At 42.9% G+C, this 25,190-nt stretch overlaps 1 protein-coding gene across 1 annotated transcript in view; it reads right to left on the reverse strand.

Annotated features, from left to right (window-relative positions):
* Window positions 1–16,807, reverse strand: part of LOC124803252 (ankyrin repeat domain-containing protein 65-like) — a 53,964-nt gene extending 37,157 nt beyond the window's left edge. Inside the window, exons 1-2 of the mRNA XM_047264434.1 lie at window positions 16,802–16,807; window positions 3,868–4,017 (exon numbers count right to left, since the gene is read on the reverse strand). Of these exons, the coding sequence (XP_047120390.1) occupies window positions 3,868–4,017; window positions 16,802–16,807 (156 nt within the window). The remainder of the gene's footprint in view (window positions 1–3,867; window positions 4,018–16,801) is intronic.
* Between the last annotated feature and the right edge of the window lie 8,383 nt (window positions 16,808–25,190).

Here is a 25,190-nt window from a genome sequence, read left to right on the forward strand (position 1 = left end):
CTCAGTGCAAGAAAATATTTACCTTTCCCTGTGCACAAGCTCAGTAATCGTAGAACATTTTGCGAAACGAAACAGAGACGAAGAACTAACTCTAAAACTGTTTTACAAAATTCAGCCTACTAAGATTAAACATTATATGGCGTGATACGTCAGCTGTTCTCGTAATATTATCATTCGTCTAACGAGAACCTGGCAGCGTCGCCACTGAAGAGATTATCAGATTTTAGGCTGCCGTGCAGACACAACTGCCAACCTGACAACTTCAGTAGCAGTTGGGACTGGGAGACTGCGGTCAGAAGAGTCAGTAACAAATGCAGAGTAGGGGTGAGTTGGGTGCACCAGTCTGCGACCAACACCAAGTCAAGTATGTGCCAGTTTGCCGTGAGAAACCGCAACAACAGAACAGTCTGCGAACCATTTCACAGCCCGAACTAAGAGCAAAAGTCTTTGTAATCCAGCGAATAACAGTAAGTCTTGCGAACAGCTCTACTTTCAGTAAACAAAGTAAGTGCAGGTGTTGTTACGGGACGGTTTTTGTTTAGTTGTGCTTACATTATACGATATCAGTTGTGTTAAAACTAATAGCTGATTTGTCAAATGGGAGGAAATTTTCTGCAAAGCCATTGATCGTGAAACAACTCTCAAAGCTCGTATTATTCTCTAGCAATGAAATATGTTGTTGTATCAATCTGTTTGGAAACCACCAACTCATCTTCTGCCGACAGCAGAGAAGACAACAAACGTGAGCTGTCAATGTGGTTGACCTGGTATCTTACTGTGCTGGAAACATAAAGATCCTTCAACGCTTTTTAAGTTACTTTATTCCTCTGTTCATGCACTCACAGCTTCAGGAAAATTTGAGTCCAGTGACAATTCAGCGGCATATTTGTTGAATTTTATATCAGAATGTGTCAGTGGATAAGTCAGTTCAAAGTTAGAAATCCGCACGGTCGAACGTCCACTAAGAGATGTTTCGCTGGATTGGAAGTGCGGCATCCGTTGTTAGTCAAGTGGAAACTTCACTTAGGCACCTAGACATTGCGAAGCGTAGCAGGTAGAATTTTACAGGAGTGTTTTTGTGTGTATCGTTACGAGGCTTTGTCTGAAGTCCAATGGCTTGTAAGACCGCATTTCTGGGCTGAAACTGTGGCCGGACTGTGCGACTGTCGCCGTATCACACTGAATCAGGTTTTTTCCCGCAATGATCATGGTCGACTGCCATTGCTTACACTCAGTGCCAAAGTCTCGGGCGACCTTCCAGCAGAAGTGCCTCAAGTTAGGTGCTGCAAAGAGGTGTGCAACAGCAGAATACCTTCTTTTCTCGTCTCTCCACCCGAAAAGTAAAAAAATAAAAATCGAGTCCTGTGGGGCCTTACGTTTCTTTGGCCAACTCAGGTCCTTCGTCGTCCCACTGATTTATTTTCTAGCAACATCTGTTTCTATTTCCCTACACTAATAGTGCACATTTGGTAACATCGTTTTCTGTAAGAGCACTTCACAATAATGAAAAGCTTACAATTCCTCTCGCAGAATCTAGCAGTTATTGATACATGCCTTTTCTGCGTCTGCTCTCCTATGTGCTTTACCTTGTTGACCTGCCACATGGAGGTTCACATTGCATATAAACGTCCAATGGGTGTGAATTCCTAAGGGACCAAACTGCAGAGGTCATCGGTCCGTAGACTTACACACTACTTAAATTAAATTATGCTAAGAACAACACACACACCCATGCCCGAGGGAGGACTCGAACCTCCGGCGGGAGCGGCTGCGTAGTCCGTGACATAGCGCCTCAAACCGCGCGGCCGCTCCGCGTGGCCATATTGCATACGCATTCGTGAAGACTACTGTGGCATCATTGTCCAGCGAGATGTTTTCGTACTGTGTACTGGGGTCCCTTTGTACAAACACATTGTAGCAATAAACGAAACCATTCCCAGAACAGGTGCAATACTAAACTAGAGCATCAGAGTATGAAACAGACTACTAGCACTGCCATCACATATTTTAGGAAATAAATTACAGCTCAGTTGCTGAGATCAGTGGTAGGACAATCACTGAGAGAAGCAACATAACTCCGTTTTTCTGGTTGTTCTGTTGCCTATATTCACTTATAAAAAGTGAAAAAACGAGAAGTGGTTTGGAATGATCGCATTTTTAGTAAGTGGAAGATGTGCGAAGTGATTACTCGCAGTCGTCGATGTAGCAAAATGACGACTGTACATGGGAGTGAGTATTTTGCAATAATAGTGAATTTCGGCAGAGACCGTGTGACGCTCTGCTGATGAACGTTTCTTTTCGTTCTTGTTGTCAATGGAAAAATGAATTACGGTGTTTGGAATTACTTTTGGACACTACCACTTTCCTGATGTTCGGGCATCAAAGTGAAATCTGACTGTTTCTGTTTTACCATGAAATACTTTTGCCCAGTCATTCCATTGTGGTTCATAACATGTAAAATATGAAGGGTGCTTGGGGTATAAATGCTGATATTGTGATCATTGGTATCTTAAAATGTATCCACTTCAGTGTGTTTGTTGTTTTTCCTCTACGTCGATAGATTCCCGCAAACACGTCACATAATTTACTACCTGGGGTTTTCTGCACGGTCGTAACTGCACCACTATGTGGACTACGCTTATCACAGTTTTGCCTCCACGTGTCCATTGTTAAACACCTGTCCTGCTGGCCAGCGAAAAATAAGAAATAAAGCTTTCTCTTGTCACACCTACTTGCAAGTCCTCCTAATAGCTACAATTATTACGCCCCAAATGAAAGAAAGACTGATGTAATGTTATTCAGTACACTGTCGTCAGACAGCAATAGAAATATTTGCTTTTATACTCGTATTAGTAAAGACATTGTATATGTGAACTACAACTCAGACATTCATTTCAACCATTTGGAACATGGCTGGGACCAATTACAGTGTCACTGTGTGCAACGGTTATGGGAGAATAAAGACAAAAACCACATTCAGGTGTCAAGTTCATGCAGATCCATTCTCCAACAAGTAGGAAGGAATACCCACAAAAGAAACTCTTATCTGCTGTTAGCTATATAGCTGGCAACTTCAAAACGGACGTCTTTGAGAGCATATGGATCTTTTCTGTGTACTGCAGATGTAGAGGTTAAATAAAGGGAAGTCAACGTTGTCGTATCATCAATATTATGAAAAAGGATGGAATTCTATTCACCACAAAGATGACACGTTGAGCTGGAGACAGAAACGACGAAAAGACTCTGACATATGAGCTTTCGACCAAAGCCTTCTTTGGAAAGGAACTTAAACGTAAATACCTGTACCGACCGGCCGCCGTACCTTCCTCAGGCCACAGGCGTCACCGGATGCGGATGTGGAGGGGCATCTGGTCAGCACACCGCTCTCCCGGCTGTATGTCATTTTCCGAGATTGGAGCCGCTAGTTCTCAATCAAGTAGCTCCTCAGTCTGCCTCACAAGGGCTGAGTACACCCCACGTGCTCGGCAGACCGGATGATCACCCATCTCAGTTCTAGCCCAGCCCGACAGGGCTTACCTTCGGTGGTCTGACGGGAACCGGTGTTACCACTGCGGCAAGGTCGTTTTCTTTGGAAAGAAAGACATACACATATTCACGCAAGCAATCACACCTCACACACATGACTGCTTTCTCCGATCTTGTAACGGCCTTTTCGAAGTGCCTATCTGCTACTCAACGTTCATCTTTACGGTGAGTAGCGATCTAGCCTATTCATGACAGAGCATATAATGAAGTTATATATATATATATATATATATATATATATATATATATATATATATATATATAAAAATCATAACGCAGATTGCACGGCAGCGGTAGAGAGAGTGCAGGTGTTGTCCTCACCTCAGCCGCAGCGAAGTGGAGGGCGGTCCGGCCCAGTGAGTCCCTCTGGTGCGTCGAGGCGCCCTCCTGCAGCAGGTGACGCAGCACCTCGCAGTCGCCGCGCCGCGCCGCCGCATGCAGCGAACTCACTCGGTGTCTGCTGGTGGTGCTCTGCACAGGGGAAGGAGTGCCGTCTGTCAACGTGCCTTCTGAGCCAGAGGCTTTACAACCATTAACGTCGAAACTTTTGTTGCTCTGATCGCTTTTGACAATGTAAACTGGGAGAAGCTTGTTGAGAACACATTGCAAGGTAAACAGCTGGTTTGAAAGACACGTGCCTAACTAACTACAGCTCAATCAAAAGGATCCGATAAAACAGAGTGGATAGCAAAAGGAATAGATTTGAAGTGTGGTTATTATCTGGCGCACTCTTCTCTGTCAGCAGCTCGTGGTCTAGTGGTGTACCTACCAACGTGCGACTTTTTCGTATTAGCCTCAGTGTAATGGATCGCTGCAATCGTTGCCATGAAACTGATACATTACCTCATCGGTTGATTTCCTGCGGTCATGACCATTGGAGATGGTTTTGCCGACAACCGGCTTTTCTCCTCAGGACGTCGGAGGCGGCTATCTCGGGAGAGATTCTCGTGCGTCCCGATTCAGCCTTCTTTCCTCGGTCGAAGTACAATACCGTCATGTGGCTTGTTGGCCATTATGTCCAATACGTGATGGTGAGTGGATATGACGCAGATCCGTGTGCCTGTTCCCATTATATGGCCACCGCACATTGCACGTGGCTCCGGATGCCCCGCTATCGTGAATTTTTTTTCTAATATGTTGTATCTTGTTTTTCATCGCTAAGGCGTCGGATGAGTTGCGTTGCCCCCTTTCTTATTTTTTTTATTTTTGTGGACACTTCTATGGATTTAAATGTTCCACCATGTAGAAGTGGCGGAAGAAAGAATGTGTGGGAACGTTAAAATTGACGCCCCAATCCTTCCTATACGTTTTTCTGATTTCACTCTTTTGTTTTTGTCGAAATGACTTCTTTTGTTTTATTTTAATTGGTTGCCTTCAATAAGTGTTTTGGAAAAAACGAGAATATTTTGTTTTTTGAAGGAATACACTGCCATTTTAGTGTATATTTCGGTGTGTTTACTGTGTGGTTAAGAAAAAAAAAACAAAAAAAGGCGCTGCAGTCATGGACTGTGAGGCTGCTCCCGGCGGCGGTTCGAGTCCTCCCTAGAGAATGGGTGTGTGTGTTTGTCCTTGGGATAATTTAGGTTGGGTGATGTGTGGGCTTAGGTACTGGTGGCCTTGGCAGTTATTAAAAAAAAAATAAGTGCATACCGTTGCTGCCTCTGGATCAAGGGGCCCAGCTTCGATTCTCGACCGGGTTGGGAATTTTCTCTGCCCAGAAAGTGGGTTTTGTGTTGTCCTCATCATAATGATCATCATCATCATCATCATCATCATTCGTGACAGTAGCTCGACTGGATTGTGTAAAAATTGGACTGTGAAAAATTGGGACTCTGTACGAGAGCTGATGACCGCGCATTTGAGCACCCCAAAAACCAAACATCATCATCACCAACCTTATCATTATGTTTAGAATCTGTGCTTCAGCGTTGCTAACGAAAGGACCATGTGACATAATCTCACAGTTCGACAAATAGGGTGTTGGAGTTTTGCAGAGGATGCGGTTTTTGTAGGTATGCTATCGTCCAGAAATCGCGGTGCCACACCAAAATCAGCAACGCGAATAAATACCATAGAGATTACCGAGGCTTCGCTGCAGTCCGCAAGAACCAGTGAGAGGCACTCCAGAAGACACACCCTCCCACTCAGCATATCAGCGTTCAGGTCAATATTGTGTCGCGCATGCAGTATCTTGTCCGAAGCAGTCAATATCACAGTGTAGGACCACCAGGTTACCCAAGTTCCTGATGAAGTGGCTCTTTAGAAAATGTTGAACAGTGTAACTCACGAGTAAAGTTCGTTAATCAGTGTATTAAGCGATGCTTTACTATTGCATAATAGTTGTAAATTGTCCAGTACACCTGTGACAAAGAGGTATGTGGAAGTTCAGCAAACTTTTTATTTAATAATGTAATAAACTAATACTTCAGGTGTTCTAGTTTGATTAATCTTCTCCCAGGGCAGACACGGAAGTTATGGCCAGATGAAAGTATTTTCTTCTCGTCACAACACTAAGCAAGGGGGTGAGGTGTTTGGACGAAGAGACCAAACTGCAAGGTCATCGATCTCATCGGATTAGGAAAGAATGGGAAAGGAAGTCGGCCATGCCCTTTCAAAGGAACCATCCCAGCATTTGCCTGGAGCGATTTAGAGAAATCACGGAAAACCTAAATCAGAATGGCAAGACGCGGGACTGAACCGTCGTCCTCCCAAATGTGAGTTCAATGTGCTAACCACTCCACTTCCTCGCTCGTTACTAGGCAAGGAAAGAAAAGGGTTCCAAGGAATGGTAGAGAAGATTCAAGCTACAGCAAACTATTGTGGAAGGACAATATGGCAAAGAGAACGAAAATAATAACAGGAGGAAATGAATGAATAAAAATAATGCCCAATGGAGAGAAACTACAATGTTTGCAATGCTTTAAGCATGTTACGAGTAGAGTAAAAAATAGTTAGAGGTGTAGCAACAACAGTAAACTGATCATACCAATGGCAAAATTGGTGTTTTCGCTTTTTTTGGTATTGTAGAACTGAGAGGTTTTGTTCATAAATTCATTCAGGAAAAGGAAGTGTGGGCAATAGGAGAACAGACAAGGATGAGGGACACGTGTTAACACAACAGGAAACAACTTTTATGGTGCAAGAGGGAACAACAGAAGGCAAAAGTTGTGGAGGAAGACATAGATTGTAACACATGTAACAATTAGTTGAGTTCGCTCCATTTAAATACTACTATGAGATGAACAGTCTAATGAATACGGAGTATGGATTGAGAGTGAATGGGAAAGAGACCGTAATAATGAAAATTAATAGAAATAAGAGTAGCGAGATACTCAGTATCAAAATTGGTGGTCACGAAGCAGACGAAGTTAAGGAATTCTGATACCTTGAGAGCAAAATTACCCGTGACGGACCAAGTAAGGAGGACATAAAGAGGAGATTATCGCAAGCAAACAGGGCATCCCAGGCCAAGAAAAGTCTGCTAATATCAAACATAGGCCTCAAATAGAGGAACGAATGTCAGAATTTACGTTTACAGCGGAGCATTGTGTGATAGTGAATCATGGGCAGTGAGAAAATCGGAACAGAGTAGTCGACGCATTTGAGAAGTGGTGCTATAGAAGATGTTGAAAATTAGGTAAGGAATCAGGATGTTCTCCGAAGAATCAGTGAGGATAGGAACATATGGAAGACTGACAAGAAGAAGGAGTAGGATGATGGGACTTGCATTTAGACGTCAGGGAAAAATCTCCAAGGTACTTGAGGGGGCTATAAAAATTAAAAACTGTAGAGGAGGACAAACATTGGGATACATCCAACAAATAACTAAGGAGGTAGGCTGAAAGTGCTACTCTGAGATGAAGAGGTTAGTGCAGGAGAGGATCTCGTGGCGAGCAGCATCAAAGCAATCAGCACACTGTTGGCTCAAAACAAAAAGTGCAACCTACGTCAATTGAACTTGTTTACAGTATTCATCCCTTAGTCTCCAATTGTTACGGCATTCTTCCCGGACTCTTTCCATAAGCAAAACGACGATTCCTTCGTACCCAGAAATATCCTATCAACTCCTACTTTCTTTTAGTCACTTAGCGTCATATGTGACGTTTAGTTTTTCCCCGATTCACTACCTCCTCATTGGTTAATCGCTATTACCTCCTCAGCGTTCATCTATAGCTAAACATTTCAAAAGTTTGCACTCCCCTATTGTCTGAATAGCTAATCCTATAAGTTCACTTTCGTACAACGCTCAAGTCGAGAAAAATACCTTCAGGAACAAGTTCCTAACTGTTCAGTTTGTGTTAGAAGTTAACGAACTCCTGTTTTTATAAATTGTTATCGTGCTCTAGCTCGTCTACATTTTCTACCCTCTCGACCTTGGCCATCATCAATTATTCTGCTGCCCAAACAGTAAAATTCATCTACTACATTTGGTGTCTCATTTCCTAATCTTATTTCTTATGATCACCTGATGTAATTCGACTTCATTTCATCACCTTGTTTTACTTTTGCTATAATCCAGCTGATAATATCTTTTCAAAACATTATCCACACCACTCAGGTTTTCCATCCAAGACTTTGATAGCTCTGGTTGGATTACAATGTCACTGGTAAACTTCAAAAGTTTTAGTTCTTCTCCCTGAATTTTAATTCCATATCCTAATTTCTCCTTGGTTTACTTTACTCCTTTTTCAGTATACAGGGGTTGGGGTACAACAGGCTCAGTCCTCTCGCAACTAGAGCTTTCCTTTATGCCTTTCATAACCACAGTCTGGTTTATGTACAAGTTGTATATAACCTTCTGTTTCCTGTTTTTTTATCTCTGCTACCCTCTAAATTTCAAAGAGTGTAATCCAGTTAACCTAGTAAGAAGCATTCTCTAAACCTTCAAATGCTATAGACGAATACTACCTCCTAAGATGAGCTGTAGGGTCAGCTTTTTCTCACGAATTCCCACGCTTCTCTGGAACCCAGACTCATATCCTAGTATCAGTATTTCCATTCTTCCGTAAAAACTTGTCAATATTTTGCAATCATGACCTATTAAATGATAATTTGGTAATATTCACACTTATTAGTGCCAGCTATTTTGTAACTGACATTATTACTTTCTGCATTAGTCTGACGCCATTTCCTCTGTCTTCTATATCCTGCGCACTAGGTGGAATAGTTTTGTCATGGCTGGCTCTCCCAAGGGTCTCAATAATGCCGCAGGAATATCGTGTATTTCAGGCACGTAGTTTCGTCTTAGTATTTCAGTGCTCTGTACAACACTCATCTTCGTCTACTTCCTCTTTCCTTTCTACAATATTTCCCTCATCTTCATTTCCCTTGTATGCCAGTTTCATTAAATTCCTTCCACCCTTCAACTTTTCCTTCCCTTCTTAGTAGTCGCTTGCCCTTTGAATTCTTGAGAGTCGTACAGCTTCTGGTATTTACCCTCAAAGATCCCTTAATTTTTCTATAGACCTCATCCATTTTTGCCCTCGTTCTGCATGCTTCTACGTACTTGCATGCTCTGTTTTCCAATTTTCCACTTCCTGCCAGTTTCAGTTTTTACACGTCTGTATTTCCTTTTGCCAGCTTCATTTGCTGCATTTTTGTGTTTACCCATTCCTCATTTGGATCTAGTATCTATTGTGTTATTCCAGTAATTCTGTTGGGCCTTCTTGTCTTTCTGCCTATTGGATTCTCCAGTCTCTTCACTATTTCATCTCTCAAGGTTAATTTGCCTAGAGTTGTGCTCCTTACCTTCGTCTCTCGTTAATAACACTCCTTTTGAAACTCTCAACTTGCTTTGCTTCGTTCAACTTATCCAGTTCCCATCTACTTAATGTCCCACACTTCTGCAGTTTCTTTAACAGCGATGATTAAATTCTGTTTGGAATTCTGCTGGACGCCTTCATCTTTCATTCCGTTACCGCGGTTCGAGATCTCCTACTATTTTTCCTTCTACTCCTTATCCTGCTACCGAATTCCAGTTTTCCATCACAATTAAAATTTCCTTAACTTCATCATAAACTCTTTAACTCTGTTCATTTTCTGCTTACAGAGTTGGCATGCAGACTTCTAGTAGTGTGGTGGATGTTGGATTCACGACTGTCTTGAGAACGATAATGGGTTGACTGTGCTGTTCACAGTAGCGTACCATCATTGCTACTTTCTCTTTCATTGTTAGACCTACTCCCGAATTACCCATATTTTATTTTCCATTTATAACCCTCTACTGACGTGACCTAAAGTTTTGTTAATGCTGCCACAGAACGTCACTAATTACCACTATATCTGACATTAAGATATCCATTTCTCTATTCAAATTCTCTACCTTACCTACATGGTCAAGAGATCTGATGTCACACGCTCCGAACCGTATATTCTAGTTCTGTTTCTTCTGATAACGACATCCTCCTAAGTAGCTGTCTCCCGGAGATCCGAAAGGTGGATTGTTTTACCTTACGAATATTTTACCTAAGAGGATACCAACATCATTTAACCGTACAGGAGCATACGACTGATGACTCAAAACAATGAAAATATTACTTACGAAAAAGCTAATAAAGAATTTTGTCTTGAGTTCCCCACTGTGCGTTGTCGAAGCTGGGACAATGAGGAGGGCAGTCAAGAAGATGCTGTGTGCATTTGGAATCTGCACATAGCAGAGATTAGGAAAAAATAAAGTATGCAGACACTCTGCCAGACGAGGAGGTGCTGAGGGGTGTGGGAGATGAAAAGCAATCGCTGAATGTATCTAAAAGTAGAAAAAGAAATGGTATTCGTCATATACTCGGTAAAAATGTAGGCGAAACTATTTAATGACCACAAGGTAAGAATTCTATCGGTGTTAGTAGAGGGACAGTATTTTTAAAACCGTAACAGAGGGTTAACATAGCGCAACAGAGCCGTTACTTTGAACCTGTATGTAAGTAGTGCCGAAAAATATTATAAATGAAAAGCAAGCGAATCTGGATTTTCGTACCATCTTTTCTGTTTCCATATTAATTTCTTCATCTGTGTGTAAATTCGTATGGGACCAAACTGCTGCGGTCATCGGACCCTAGACTTAAACACTACTTCAACTAACTTATGCTAAGAACAACACATACTAATGCCCGAGGGAGGACTCGAACCTCCGGTGGGAAAGGCCGCGCAATCCGTCACATGGCACCTTAAACCACGCGGCCAATCCACTCGGCTTAATATCTTCCTCGCGTGCCGGTACTATAAACGGTTTCCTGTCTTAGCTAGTTAACAGAAAGTGAAGACATACTCTTTCTTCCCATCTTCTGACGAAATCGTGATCATATTGCGAATAAACATGGTTAGAATGTATGTTTCCTTCCATCATCGAAAAGAATATTTCTTTTTTACAGGACAGACTAATCAAAAAGTTGACTATTTCGGAATTTGCATCCAATAATGTTACATGTAATGTTCTGCGGTAACTCATCTTTAAGAAGGAAGTCTTGGCAGGTCTAAAATGTGCTGCAAGAATGGCATGTTGAGTTCACACACAGTCATTTTGTAGAAATCTGTGTAAGAAATTAGGCGTTTTGACTACTGCTTCATAATGTATTTATTACCTAGTGTAATATGTTGTAAATAATCAACTGCAGTTTAAAAGAAACAATGATATACATAATTTCAATATCAGAAGTAAAACAATTACACTCATTACTTTAGAACAAAGAGCGGTGCACAGTACTACAACCAAAAATTTTGGTGACTTGCCTAGTGATGTAAAATGTCTGACGGACAGCAAAGTAAAATTTGTCAGCAAACTGAAGAAGTTTCTACTTGACAGTACTTTCTGTTCCATGCAACTGTTTCAGTTATTTAATGTGTGAAGGTGGTGGGGAGCAATTACTAACTCACATCTATACACTTAAAAAAATATCAGCATGTAACTGTATTTACAAATTATTTTGTTATTGACTGTGAAATAACTCGTAACCTACCATGACGATTTATGGTCCAAATGATCCATGGAGCTTGAAACTAACTTATTAACTAACCAACTCGTCTTCATATTCCATTGGATATTATCATTTTCTTTTGTCCTTCAGCCTTGCTGAATGGCACCGATAAGCAATAGAAGTATAAGTGTGTTTTGTTCTTTGTATTTAAATTAATTTCCTTACTTGTAAAATGCACTTCCCGTATAATGACATTGTTTCCTTTTGTCAACATTCATATAATGTATTTATAAGAGAATCGTTTTGAGACACGTGTGCTCTCTTCAAAAAATGTACTTTTTATTTATCTAAAATTTAAAATCAGATACTTCATTATTCCTTTGAAGTTTATTTCCTATGCTCCAGCAATTTTCTGCAGTATAGATCATTAGCGCGCTCGGTGTGTACGCATTCGTGTCTTAAGCGTTTAGTTTTTGAAACTATCGTAATGGCTTTATCACTGAATTAATGAGTTAACAGCTCATTATGCCAAATCACAGTTTGATTTTAGAAATCACTGTTTGAATTTTGTTGTTGAAAATATACATGCTTTATTAGCAGCTACACACATAAATAGTGACTATCTCCGTACAAGAAGCAAACGACTGTAGCTGAGGTATGTTGCCAGGCGTTGCTTCTTTTCCTTTGGAGTTTACTTCTTCCAACATGAATGTGATGTGCTGTACGTCATTCAGTTTTTGTTACCGATATATGCAGTAACATACTAAAATCTACTGCTGCATAGACGAACATCTTTTAGGTCATGAAGAAATAGAATTAGAATGGTTGCCATACGTTGTTTTGTGAGACACAAACCTTTAAGAATACTTTTCCAAATTTTCCTCATCGCTCTTTCGCTCATCGGTGTTTGTCAAGCCAACTGCGTAGCATCTAATCAGTAGAGTTTAACATGTGAAGGTAGCCTGAAAGTTTGAGCCAAGGTGTGATGTGTATCTGAGTAGATTAAGGAATGAAACGTTTGAAATTAGTAAGAATGCTATGTGGCTCCGGGTAGGAAAGTCTTCTTGGTTCGTATATTTCTGCTTGAGGAATCATATTTTACTCCTTTTTTAAATTTTTTCTATTGAGAAGCCTTGCGTTGCCCTTCCTATAAATACGATGTATCCAAAGCGGAAAATATTCCAGCGAATCTGAAGCACGAATTGTTGCCGTAAGGCCGTACAACGTTGAAGCTGTCCTGGCGAGGGCAAGCACCAGCTAAGGAGAAAATCGCCCGCATCCCGGGGTCGTGCGGTAGCGTTCTCGCTTCCCACGCCCGGGTTCCCGGGTTCGATTCCCGGCGGGGTCAGGGATTTTCTCGGGCTCGTGATGGCTGGGTGTAGTGTGATGTCCTTAGGTTAGTTAGGTTTAAGTAGTTCTAAGTTCTAGGGAACTGATGACCATGGATGTTAAGTCCCATAGTGCTCAGAGCCATTTGAACCATTTTTTTTAAGGAGACAATCAAAAGGTCATTGATTAACTGCATTTCGAAATGTTAACGCCAAATAAAAGACGTAACCAGTAATTTTACATTTCAGTTTCGAATCTGCTCTTAGAATCTGCTTTTTAAATAATCATTGTTCGGCGGGACTCAAAACTGAAGAGGGGAATTTATAATAATATTTAAATGTGAGTCACTTCTCCATTCTTTTTCAATTCGCTCATCAGTGCTAGGTATTCTCTGGTACAACAAACGCAATTCGCTTAGTAGGAAATTTATTTTGGGTCTGTCTTCAAATTATTCCAAAACTGCCAATAAACATCAATCTATTTAATACATTAAGTATGACGTTACTGGTAGCTAAGTGATTTATCCTCTCAAACTAGCTGTCAGTACATAACAATTGTTATGGATGCGCTGCCACTCATATGGCATTTCATTTATGTCCGTGTTATAAATTACTGTGTAGTGCAAAGCGGACGGGTCTCTGCCTTGAATTATTGATATGTCTGTACCGTCGACAGGTGCAGCGTTATGTGATCCACATTTTTGCTTTCTCTTAAACTAGCTTGTGGTTCAGTGGAATGCACGCAGTCAGCACTCGTGGGAACCTATTCGGCTGCGCCGTGCTCGTGCATAAAACATGACTGTGCGGCCTTCAGTCACAGGCACGGTTGTCACACCTTCTTCATTTGACGCTCGCAGTTGTCTGCCGCGTAACGAGCAAAGGGAAAAGACTCTGTAGGACTGCGCAGTGTAAGGCTCCGACTTCCTCGAAAGTAGTTGCGCAACGTTCTCCTCGCGGTTACGTATATTTCCATTTACTTACTCTGCTGTCTGTTACGTATAATTACAATACTTCTAGACAGCAACCATCTAGGCAAGGTGTCGCTGTAAAATAACTTGAACTGATGCTGTCACACAGCCAGTACGCATGCGCCTAAGATCAACGACCAATAGCTGTGAAGCGTTAAGTCTTCTGAGTCGAATGCGGCGCATAACCAACTTAACAATAGAAAAGTGTATGTGGAACCGGAGCCGCAAGATTGAACAAAAACAAGCTCAAGAATATGTTTGTACTGACACTGTGAATACTATTGAAAATAACCTAGATTTTTTTGGAGATAGTGATAGCATGCAGCTAATCTGGTTTCCAACTTATGATCCAGGAATTAATGCCAATCCATACATTGGAAGGGCTCGACTGCATCGAGAGCAAAAAAACCTCGAATGAGCAATTCAATATTTCTGCGATAACGACTGTTCTTTTTTTAGATATTGATGGAACTGTGTATCTTCCCTGGGTTTCTGAAGGTCAAACTATTGATCAACAGCCGGCCGAAGTGGCCGTGCGGTTAAAGGCGCTGCAGTCTGGAACCGCGAGACCGCTACGGTCGCAGGTTCGAGTCCTGCCTCGGGCATGGATGTTTGTGATGTCCTTAGGTTAGTTAGGTTTAACTAGTTCTAAGTTCTAGGGGACTAATGACCACAGCAGTTGAGTCCCATAGTGCTCAGAGCCATTTTATTGATCAACATTACTGTCATGAGGAAATAAGAAAAAACCAACCCAGACTGTGGAAGAGTATGCGATGGGTTGTGTGTGCATCAAGGCAACGCACCCACTAATGCGGCATTGTCTGTTAAGAGGTTTCTGGCAGTGTACAGCATCCCGTGGACGACTACCTACCTTATTTGCGTGACGTAACACCATGTAACTTTAATCTATTCCTCAAGGTCAAATCTGCATTCAAAGGAACAAGATTTCAGACCGATGAAGCAGTGAAATGATAATCGGCATGCATCATAAAGCGGCTCATAGAGGAAGACTTCCAGTGCTGTTTCCATCAAAGGAAAATTGGTATGAAGCGTTATAGTGATAGAGGAGTGAAGCATACTAGCAGTAAATATGTATGTTTTTGAAATAAAATGTTTTACAGCAACAATCCCGTTATTTCATAGCCACAACTCGTATATGGTGGTATTTCAGAGAGCCTGTCTTGAAGTCGTGACTAACGAAGTATCAATGTATTCAGATATATGAACAGAGAAGGAACAGAACAAGCTTAGTTCCATACAGCGAGGGAAGTGATGAAGAAGCTGCAAATAACGCACGGCATAGGATGGACGATATGATAAATATTGAAGTTTTTGTCGTCAGTTTGCTATAAAACTACAGAAAACAGAACATGAAGATAGAAGTTCCGTGAACTGAGACAGAATCTACGTTATGTTTTCTTTATTGGCCACCACAGTCATCCAAAAGTTCCTAAATGACAAAATTTTCGGCATTTGACTCCAATGAGGACTATCATACCCACAACCGATTTCGGTTTTGGAGACTTTTCAGCTGCAAAGTATCATTTCTCAAGCGTAGGTCAAACGTGTCAAGCAGAAATATACGTGTCGTCAATAGGCATACTCCATCTGAATCATTTCTGTTAAGGCCTGTAGTAATGTCAACGAAGTGAAGTGTCTTAGTGTTCAACAGCTTGACCTTTCAGCAAACTTTGTTCGGACATGTTCGTGTGTATTACGCCACTTTGTACGCAAAGAAGAGTAGTAGGTGTAATGGGCACGGGAAGTTTATAGAAATCACGGAGCACAGTTTCATGGAAAAACGGAACTCATGTGTCAGCACACCACTCTCCCAGCCGTATGTCAGCTTACGAGGCCAGAGTCGCTACTTATCAATCAAGTAGCTCATAAGGTTGCCTCATAAGGGCTGAGTGCACCCCGCTTGTCAACAGCGCCCGGCAGAGTGAGTGGTCAAGCCATCCAAGTGCTAGCCCAGCCCGACAGCGCTTTACTTCGGTGATCTGACGGGAAGCGGTGTTACCACTGCGGAAAGGCCGTTGGCGCTGAAAAGGAACACACGCACAACATATTCATGCAAGCAAGCACACACCGGAGAAGGTCGTGTTTCATGGAGTTTGTGTTGAATTATCGACGGAATAATCTGGATTGGTTACAGTTGTATAGTAGGCAATAATTGCGATAGTCCGCAGCTCGCGGTCGTGCGGTAGCGTTCTCGCTTCCTGCGCCTGGGTTCCCAGGTTCGATTCCCGGCGGGGTCAGGGATTTTCTCTGCCTCGTGATGACTGGGTGTTTTGTGCTGTTCTTAGGTTAGTTAGTTTTAAGTAGTTCTAAGTTCTAGGAGACTGATGACCATAGATGTAAGTCCCATAGTGCTCAGAGCCATTTGAACCATTTAATTGCGATATCTAAATCAGCGAAATGAGGTAAGTGAGCACATTAGAGAATTCAGGTACTGTAAAAGATCGTAATAAGAGCCACGCGACAAGTATTTCCCGAGGGGGAACAGTGTGGTAGCTATCCTCCTAAATTCGCTGACATTTTTAAACGTTTGAAACGTAGATATGAATATGGGGAACAGAAAACGCACCACGAAGGGACCTTTCCAGCTCATCCACTACGTTTATCTGTAGACACTATGCAACCAATTTACACGCTTCCTGCTCAGAATTTGAGATAAGAAATGCAGTTCACCATTTGCTTTGACGTGGAGCAGCTCTGATGTTTGATGTCTACAGGTTCTCAGTGAGAGTTCTGCTTCTCTCAATATAGATATGACTCTTCCTCTTAAAAGAACACACTGGTAGCCGCTTTGGAGAGCTGTCGGTTGTGTAAAACTGGTACGATGCGGTCGTGTGACGTTGTGATGCTAACGTAGGTAATGACAGTTAAGTGTTGCGTACGTGCCGGCCAGTCGTGTGGGAACAGCGCAGTAAGACGCGCCGACCTGTACACGTGACAAGGCAGGAAGGAGTTAACTCAAAGAACGTGCCCATGACGGTACACCGTGAATTGAGTTCCCTAGTATGTTGGAGTATCAACACGAACTCACCAGCATTTACGTAAGGAACGGATGTGCAAGGAAGCAATCAGATCATACTTACACTCAGGAATACTGAAAGTTTCGCACCCAGAGGAAACAAAGGTACATCTGCATTTACATATACATGGTTACTCTGCAATTCACAGTTAAGTGCCTGATAGAGGGTTCATCGAACCATTTTCTTACTACTTCTCTCTCATTCCACTCTCGAATGGCGCGTGAGAAAAAGGAACACTTAATCTTTCCGTTCCAGCTCTGATTTCTCTTATTATGATGATCATTTCTCCGTACGTAGGTGGGTGTCAACAAAATATTTTCGCATTCGGAAGAGAAAGTTGGTGATTGAAATTTCATAAACAGATCTCGCTGCACAGAAAACTGCTTTTGTTTCAGTGACTGCCACCCCAACTCGCGTATCAAATCAGTGACACTCTCACCCCTATTGCACAATAACATGAAACGAGCTGCCCTTCTTTGCACTTTTTCGATGTCCTCCGTCAATCCTACCTGGTAAGGATCCCACACCGCGCAGCAATTTTCCAGCAGAGGACGGACAAGTGTAATGTAGGCTGTCTTTTTAGTAGGTTGGTCGCGTCTTGTAAGTGTTAGGCCAACAAAGCGCAGTCTTTGTTTCGCTTTCCCCACAATATTATCTATGCGGTCTTTCCAATTTACGTTTCTCCTAATTTTAATACCTAGGTATTTAGTCGAATTGACAGCCCTTACATTTGTGTGATTTATCATATACCTAAAATTTATCGTTTTTCTTTTATTAGCACCCATGTGGATTACCTCGCACTTTTCTTTGTTTAGTGCCAATTGCCACTTTTCGCACCCTACAGAAGTTCTCTCTAGATCATTATGTAACTGGAATTGATTGTCTGATGATTTTACTAGACAGTAAATTACAGCATCATCTGCAAACAATCTAAGGGGGCTGGTCAGAGTATCAAATGGCTCTGAGCACTATGGGACTCAACTGCTGAGGTCATTAGTCCCCTAGAACTTAGAATTAGTTAAATCTAACTAACCTAAGGACATCACAAACATCCATGCCCGAGGCAGGATTCGAACCTGCGACCGTAGCGGTCTTGCGGTTCCAGACTGCAGCGCCTTTAACCGCACGGCCACTTCGGCCGGCTGGTCAGAGTATCACCTAGATCGTTTATGAAAACCAGGAACATCAGAGGGCCTATGACACTACCTTGCGGAACGCCAGATATCAGTTCTGTTCTGCTCGGTAATTTATCGTCTGTCACTACGAACTGTGACCTCTCAGACGAAATCACGAATCAAGTCACGCAACTGAGACGATACTCCATATGTACGCAATTTGATTAATAGTCGCCCTTGAGGAACGGTATCAAAAGCCTTCTGGAAATCTAGGAATATGGAATCGATCTGAGATCCCTTGTCGACAGCAGTCATTACTTCACGGGAATAAAGAGCTAGTTGTGTTGCGTAAGGACGATGTTTTCTGAATCCGTGTTGGTTAGGCATCAATAAGTCATTTTCTCCAAGGTGATTCATTATGTTCGAGTACAGTATATGCTCCAAAATCCTGCTGCAAATTGAGGTCAGTGATATGGGACTTTAATTCAGTGGGTTACTCCCATTTCCTTTCTTGAATATTGTTGTGACCTGTGCTACTTTCCAGTCTTTAGGAACAGACCTTTCGTCAAATGAGCGGTTGCATATGATTGCTAAGAAAAGCGCCATTGCGTTTGCATTCTATGAAAGGAACCTGATCGGTATGCCATGTGGACCGGAAGACTTGCCTTAATTGATTTGGGTTGTTTCGCAACACCTAAGGCATCTACTGTTACGTCGCTCATGCTAGCAGCTGTTCTTGTTTCGAATTCTGGAATATTTACTTCGTCTTCTTTCGTGAAGGAATTACAAACGCGATACCTCGCAGATAACTACAGTGAGATCCGACATCCCGATAGTACAAGTTTTGTGCCACTGTTCATACCCGCAGACACTGCAGTTCCGCTGTCATCACACATGGGTTCCTATTTAAACGGCGCGTAGGCGACGAGCCATATGCGTGACGAACTCATCCCGACTTCAGAAGGAATTTAGTAAGCAGATAAAGCCAGGGAGACGTGTTAGACGACATTTCTCACAGTTAAGCAAGTTTGAGAGGGACTTAATCATGAAAATCGCTATATGGTCGACACGCCGTGTGAGTCGCCAGGCCGATTGTTCGGGGTTTTCCGTCAGATTGTTTGCCAACAGTGGACACGAAATGGCACTCACGTGTGCCACGTCCGGAGCGACCAGGAAGACAACGAGCCGAGAGGTTGAAGGTTCGTGTAGCAGGCGACCAGGGATACTACAGTAAATCGCTCCACGTCACAAGCATATGAACAGGCCCTAGCTGTTCCACAACCCATTCCCAGACACCTTGCGGATGTGAATTTGCAATCCAGGCGCTCTTGTCGCCCACGGCCCTTAAAACCAAGACATCGGCGATTCCGTATAAAGTGGTGCCAATCCAAACAGACCTGCAGTGCCATAGACTGGCGGAACATGACGTTTAACGATGAGTTCCGATGCGTTTTGGGGACAGACAATAACCGCATGTGGGCAGACTATTGGACGTCAGCACTGCCGGACTAATGGTCTAGCTGCAGGCGAGGGGTGGAGTGGGGAGTGACGACCTCATTGTGGTTCGTGGAACCTTAACGGGCCAGCGTTTTAATGATAATATTCGTTAATCATCCCGTGAGGAGCTTTCTTCCATTGTCTACCACGGGCACTTCCGCAGTAATATAATACAAAGCTCTAGATGCTCAAGACTTGCTGCGTCATTTCCGACTTTTCCATGCCCGGCCTGCTTCCTATTCGTGTCCCCTATACAGCACCTGTGAGACCAGCTGTCACTCTGTACATGATTTGGAGGTGGCTGTTCAAGATTTGTGGCCAAGTCTTCCCCAGGACAACATCAGACATCTAATGAACTCGATATAGGACCACGCTGTGGCATATATTGCAGCAAAAGGTGGCCCAACACGTTACTACTGTTGTACTGTATTTGTCTAAACTGTATCGGCTTAAATGTGTTGATTCTGGGATCAGGAGACTCTCTCGTCTGTATCATTATGTCTAATGAATTCCGTTATCATCCGATGCCCCCCCTCCCCTGCCTCTTGAGTGCTATTTTCTACGTTCCGGACAGTATTTGGCGTTACAGGAAAAAAAACATGCCTATGTGATGTTTCATCATCAGTATTTTAGGACAAATATTTTAAAAATGCTTCCTAATAGTGTTTGCGGATATTAACATACTAAATTTCAAACATTCAAATGAGCTGCCTCCACCCCAAAATCGTTATGTTCTAATTCCTTGTAGACTGGATGGTTCAATGGTTCAAATGGCTCTGAGCACTATGAGACTTAACTACTGTGGTCATCAGTCCCCTAGAACTTAGAACTACTTAAACCTAACTAACCTAAGGACATCACACACATCCATGCCCGAGGCAGGATTCGAACCTGCGACCGGAGCAGTCGCGCGGTTCCGGCCTGCGCGCCTAGAACCGCTAGACCACCGCGGCCGGCTGTAGACTGGAAATGCCTACCTCATGCTGTATTGTTTTTCTGTCCTTACTCGCATTGACGTTAGTGAATAATTCTTACCCGTTGTGGACATGTTAGAACACTGTAATTGTTCAAGTTAAATGTAATTTATAAGTAATTAGTGTCCGGCCCCGGTAGCTGAGTGGTCAGCGCGACAGAATGTCAATCCTAAGGGCCCGGGTTCGATTTCCGGCTGGCTCGGAGATTTTCTCCGTTCAGGGCCTGGGTGTTGTATTGTCCTAACCATCATCATTTCATCCCCACTGACGCGCAAGTCACTGAAGTGGCGTCAAATCGAAAGACCTGCACCCGGCCAACGGTCTACCCGGCGGAAGGCCCTAGTCACACGACATCTACTGATTAAGTAATTAGTTCCAACAACTCTATCCTGTAGGTGTTTATTTCTCCATTATGTAATTAAAGATGCCTGGTTTCCATCTTCAGACGTTTACATTTATTTACGTTTCTCGAAGATTGTTTCTTTACTAGCCACGTAGCAGAATTTTGCAATGGAACGTTTTAGGACAGCGAATGTAAAACGTCGTAAGTAAAGAAACAACGTTCACTACGTATGAATAAATGCAAACATCTGAAGACAAGTGAACATAAATTGAATGTACTGTGAAAAAAACATGCTTTTAAGCGATATTCGTTGGCGTCTTGTGTCAGGAGAACGGGTGCTATTCATGCCAGTGCGTTACCTATAGTTTTGATTTTATGCGCGAAAAGCGCGTGAGCTTAAGCAAGTATGTGAATCAGGCCCGCGAATCACCAAAGACTGTCCATGCCCGCTGGAAGGCATGGCGCCGGCCAGGGTGGCCGAGCGGTTCTAGGCGCTACAGTCTGGAACCGCGCGACGGCTACGGTCGCAGGATCGAATCCTGCCTCGGGCATGGATGTGTGTGATGTCCTTAGGTTAGTTACGTTTAAGTAGTTCTAAGTTCTAGGGGACTGTTGACCTCAGAAGTTAAGTCCCATAGTGCTCAGAGCCATTTGAACCATTTTTGATGGCATGGCGTATCAGTCGCAGCCGTGGAAGCCGGTACAAGAACGGTGGCCATAAAAGGATCATAACTGACTAGGACCGTCAACGAGTGTCAATCCTTGTGAATGATGATCGGTTTCAGACCCGGTAGGAACTGCTACTGTCAGTAACTGACGGTGAATCTCAACCAGTTTCCGAGCCAACATTTTACAAAACGACAACAGCGGTGTTCGCAGGGCTGCACAAAAATCGTTCATGGTTTGCGAACACTCACGAACTATATCGCACACTGAGTGGCCCGCTAAATTATCCGGTCTTAATACCCTAGAACAGGGGTGTCCACTCCGCGGTCTTCGGGCCTCATGTGGCCCAAACCAACTATCTATGCAGCAAAACAAGTGAGCATCTATCACACGGTCGATAAAACATAAATACGCAAAAAAAAAAATTCAATGAAGTTCCGACTGTGTAAAGTTATGATAAAATTAGTATTAGACATTCTTTCATTGGACCATCTCGTTTTCCTTTGTCATTTTTCCTTCTTTTTCTCTCTCTCTAACAGTTATTGTTGGAGTTAATCATATTTTGAGCGGCCTCAAAGTACTCCCTTTCTTCCACTGTGGCCCAGGTAAGCTAAGGTTAGAAATCCCTGGCCTAGAAAGTGCGTGGTTTGAACAGCGGGTGAAATGTCGCATTCAGAATCCCCGTAATATGGTAGCTTTATGGAATATAATCACTGATGGGTGACTTCAGGTGGACACGGTACACCTGCAGACAGTAATGAGCTCTCTTCGTCTCAGAACTGTGCACGCTATCAAAGCTAAAAGCTGCGTGGTTTCTCCTGAGTGTCTCGAATTTCTTGTCTAGTGTGCTTATTGGTAATTCCAGGTACCACTATACTCCGTTTCGTTATTAACTCTTGGTCCGAGGTTACGTTAATTTCAGTTGTTTATTACAGGTACGAAGATAGGGGCTGACATTATACTTCAGTTGTGGTCTCACTCATCACTTTCAGATTTTAAGTTGCAGTTTGTTGCTCAGTACCTTTCCACATCAGTACAGACAATATCGAGAGACGATTCTTAGGTAAATGCGATTGTAACGGCAGAACAATAAGGGGTGGCCAAGAGGCTTCCGTTTCAGGATGTTGTTGAAGCCCCGGTGCGGTTGTATAAGCACCGACGTGTAGTCAAAGGATCAGTACGGCATTCGTGTATTTCCGACGTGCGTACGGTAAGTTCGAAAACATGAACTATGCCAACATTATTTCCAAATACCTTCAAACAAGAACAACCTGATATTCTCTTTTTGGCTGCCGAAGGACGAATACAGTTAGACATACATCGGAGAATAAAGAACGCGTGTGCAGAAGTGTGTTTGTCGAAATTCGACTTTGTGAAATGGTGTGCCAAGCGGTGCTGTGGCTTCGTGATAACGCATGTCCCCATATCACAAATATCGTAATGCAGAAGGTACGCCAACGCAAATGGGAGAGACTCGAACAACCGCCTTATAGTACCGGTCTTTCCCCGCGCCATTATCACACCTTCGGTCCCTTAAATAACCCTTGAAGCGCCGACGATTCCCGTCGGACGATGATTTGCAACAGATAATTAGGGTCTACTTCACACATAAGGACACGGCGTTTTACTAAACGAGTATCTCCAATCTGATGCGTCGGTAGCCTGATTGCCTCGATGCTCACGGTGGTTTTGCCTGACTGGCATACAGATTCTGGACTTTACGGCCTTCGGAAGGAAACTTCTTGGTCCCCCTTTATACCAACTAAGTGGGTCGTCTGTAAGATTCCAAACGGCAGTATGCTAACAAAACACAGGCATACTACAATCTCGAAACAATATATACAAATCTTTTACAATAACGGGGAAATAAATCTTATTATGAAAACAAGATCCGAACATTAGGCATTTATATTAATATGTCCATACCCTGTTGTTCAGTCCCTGCAGATAAATTCTCAACTCAAGAAAATATTTTGCGTTAAAATTTTACAGACAGCACGAGGTTGTAAACCGAGCTTTTTGAGACAAGAGACGAACATGTGGAAGTGAATTTTTCAGCCAGTACCATGCCTTCAATGGGCAATAAATGTGAGGCAGAGCATCTGCAAACTGTTTACACTCTTAACAGAAATACTGCCAGCCACATCAACACTAGTGGTGCCACTTTGAAGTTTGCTACTGCTCACATCTTCTGGCTGATTGTCGACGTACGATTTTTTCTCATTAAATGAATTTGCAAGGTCGTATTCAGTATATGGTGCTGCAGGACGCAGTGTCTCGGATCCTGAATGAAACGAGTAAAACTTCGTAACAGCTGTCATAAAGAATAGACCAAATTTATCGTCGTGGATTGAACTTAGGCACTAGCGTAGTTGTCCAACGGTTATCTTAAATTACTTTATCATCCACAGATTATGAGTGAGGAGGTCGTCTAGGCTGTAGAACACTGATAAGAAGGACGTTCCGAAAGTGGGTGTCGTCATTGTTTTTGGAAGAGCAGATGGCACACAAAGTGGCACAAACAAACGCCATATGAATCCACACTCGTTGCTGCTTCGACGATGGAAGGGGCATCACTGGAGCAGGAATACCACATGCGCAGACCGCTGAAGAAGAGAGAGTATCAGCAAACTTGGGGTGCCCGATGTTATTCGAGTACGCATCATGACGGCAGACGGACATGTACTGATAACGTGGTCGCCAGTGGAAGTGCGTGTTGTTTGTTGTTGTTGTGGTCTTCAGTCCTGAGACTGGTTTGATGCAGCTCTCCATCCTACTCTGTCCTGTGCAAGCTGCTTCTTCTCCCAGTACCTACTGCAGCCTACGTACTTCTGAATCTGCTTAGTGTATTCATCTCTTGGTCTCCCTCTACGATTTTTACCCTCCACGCTGCCCTCCAATACTAAATTGGTGATCCCTTGATGCCTCCGAACATGTCCTACCAACTAGTCCCTTCTTCTAGTCAAGTTGTGCCACAAACCCCTTTTCTCCCCAATACTATTCAATACCTCATCATTAGTTATGTGATCTACCCATCTAATCTTCAGAATTCTTCTGTACCACCACATTTCGAAAGCTTCTATTCTCTTCTTGACCGAACTACTTATCATCCATGTTTCACTTCCATACATGGCTACACTCCATACAAATACTCTCAGAAACGACTTTCTGACGCTTATATCTATACTCTGAATGTGCGCGTTGAACTATTGTTTTCGTTATCCATCAACGCCTACCGTCCGTGTACGATGAAGAAGTCATGTCTTGTCAAATGGTTGGTCGCTGGTGTTGCGTGTTGAGAGAAGGGCTTTCAGCTGTTCCCTGCATTGAAAGCCGCACGCTTGGGGGGGGTCACTTCCAAACCTGTGTTGAGGTGGAGTAGGCTGTGCGCCAGTTCTTGGCTTCGAAGGGCACTGAATTTTACCAGAGTGGTTTCTCCAAAATGACTGTTCGCTACGATAAATGTCTGAATGTCAGTGGCGACTATGTCGAAAAATGGCGCAAGGTGTGTAGCTCATGATGCCACTGTGTATTTGCTTTTGGCAATAAACTTTCCATGTGAAACACAATGATGAAACTTAGTTTCGGAACGTCCCTCGTATAACAAGAATAGATTATAAATATCTGTATGTAAAAACAGATATGCTAGTGCTCCTCCAACAGATCCTAAATAGAAAGGTCCTCGTGAATGTGGAATAAGATACATGACACACACAATCGGGAGGATGGGGGTTCAAACCCCAGTCGGCCTTAAATGTTTGTGTTTCCCATGGTTTCTGGAAATTATTTAAGCCAAATACCGGAA

This window comes from Schistocerca piceifrons, chromosome 6, assembly GCF_021461385.2.
Source record: "Schistocerca piceifrons isolate TAMUIC-IGC-003096 chromosome 6, iqSchPice1.1, whole genome shotgun sequence".
Lineage (NCBI taxonomy): Eukaryota > Metazoa > Arthropoda > Insecta > Orthoptera > Acrididae > Schistocerca > Schistocerca piceifrons.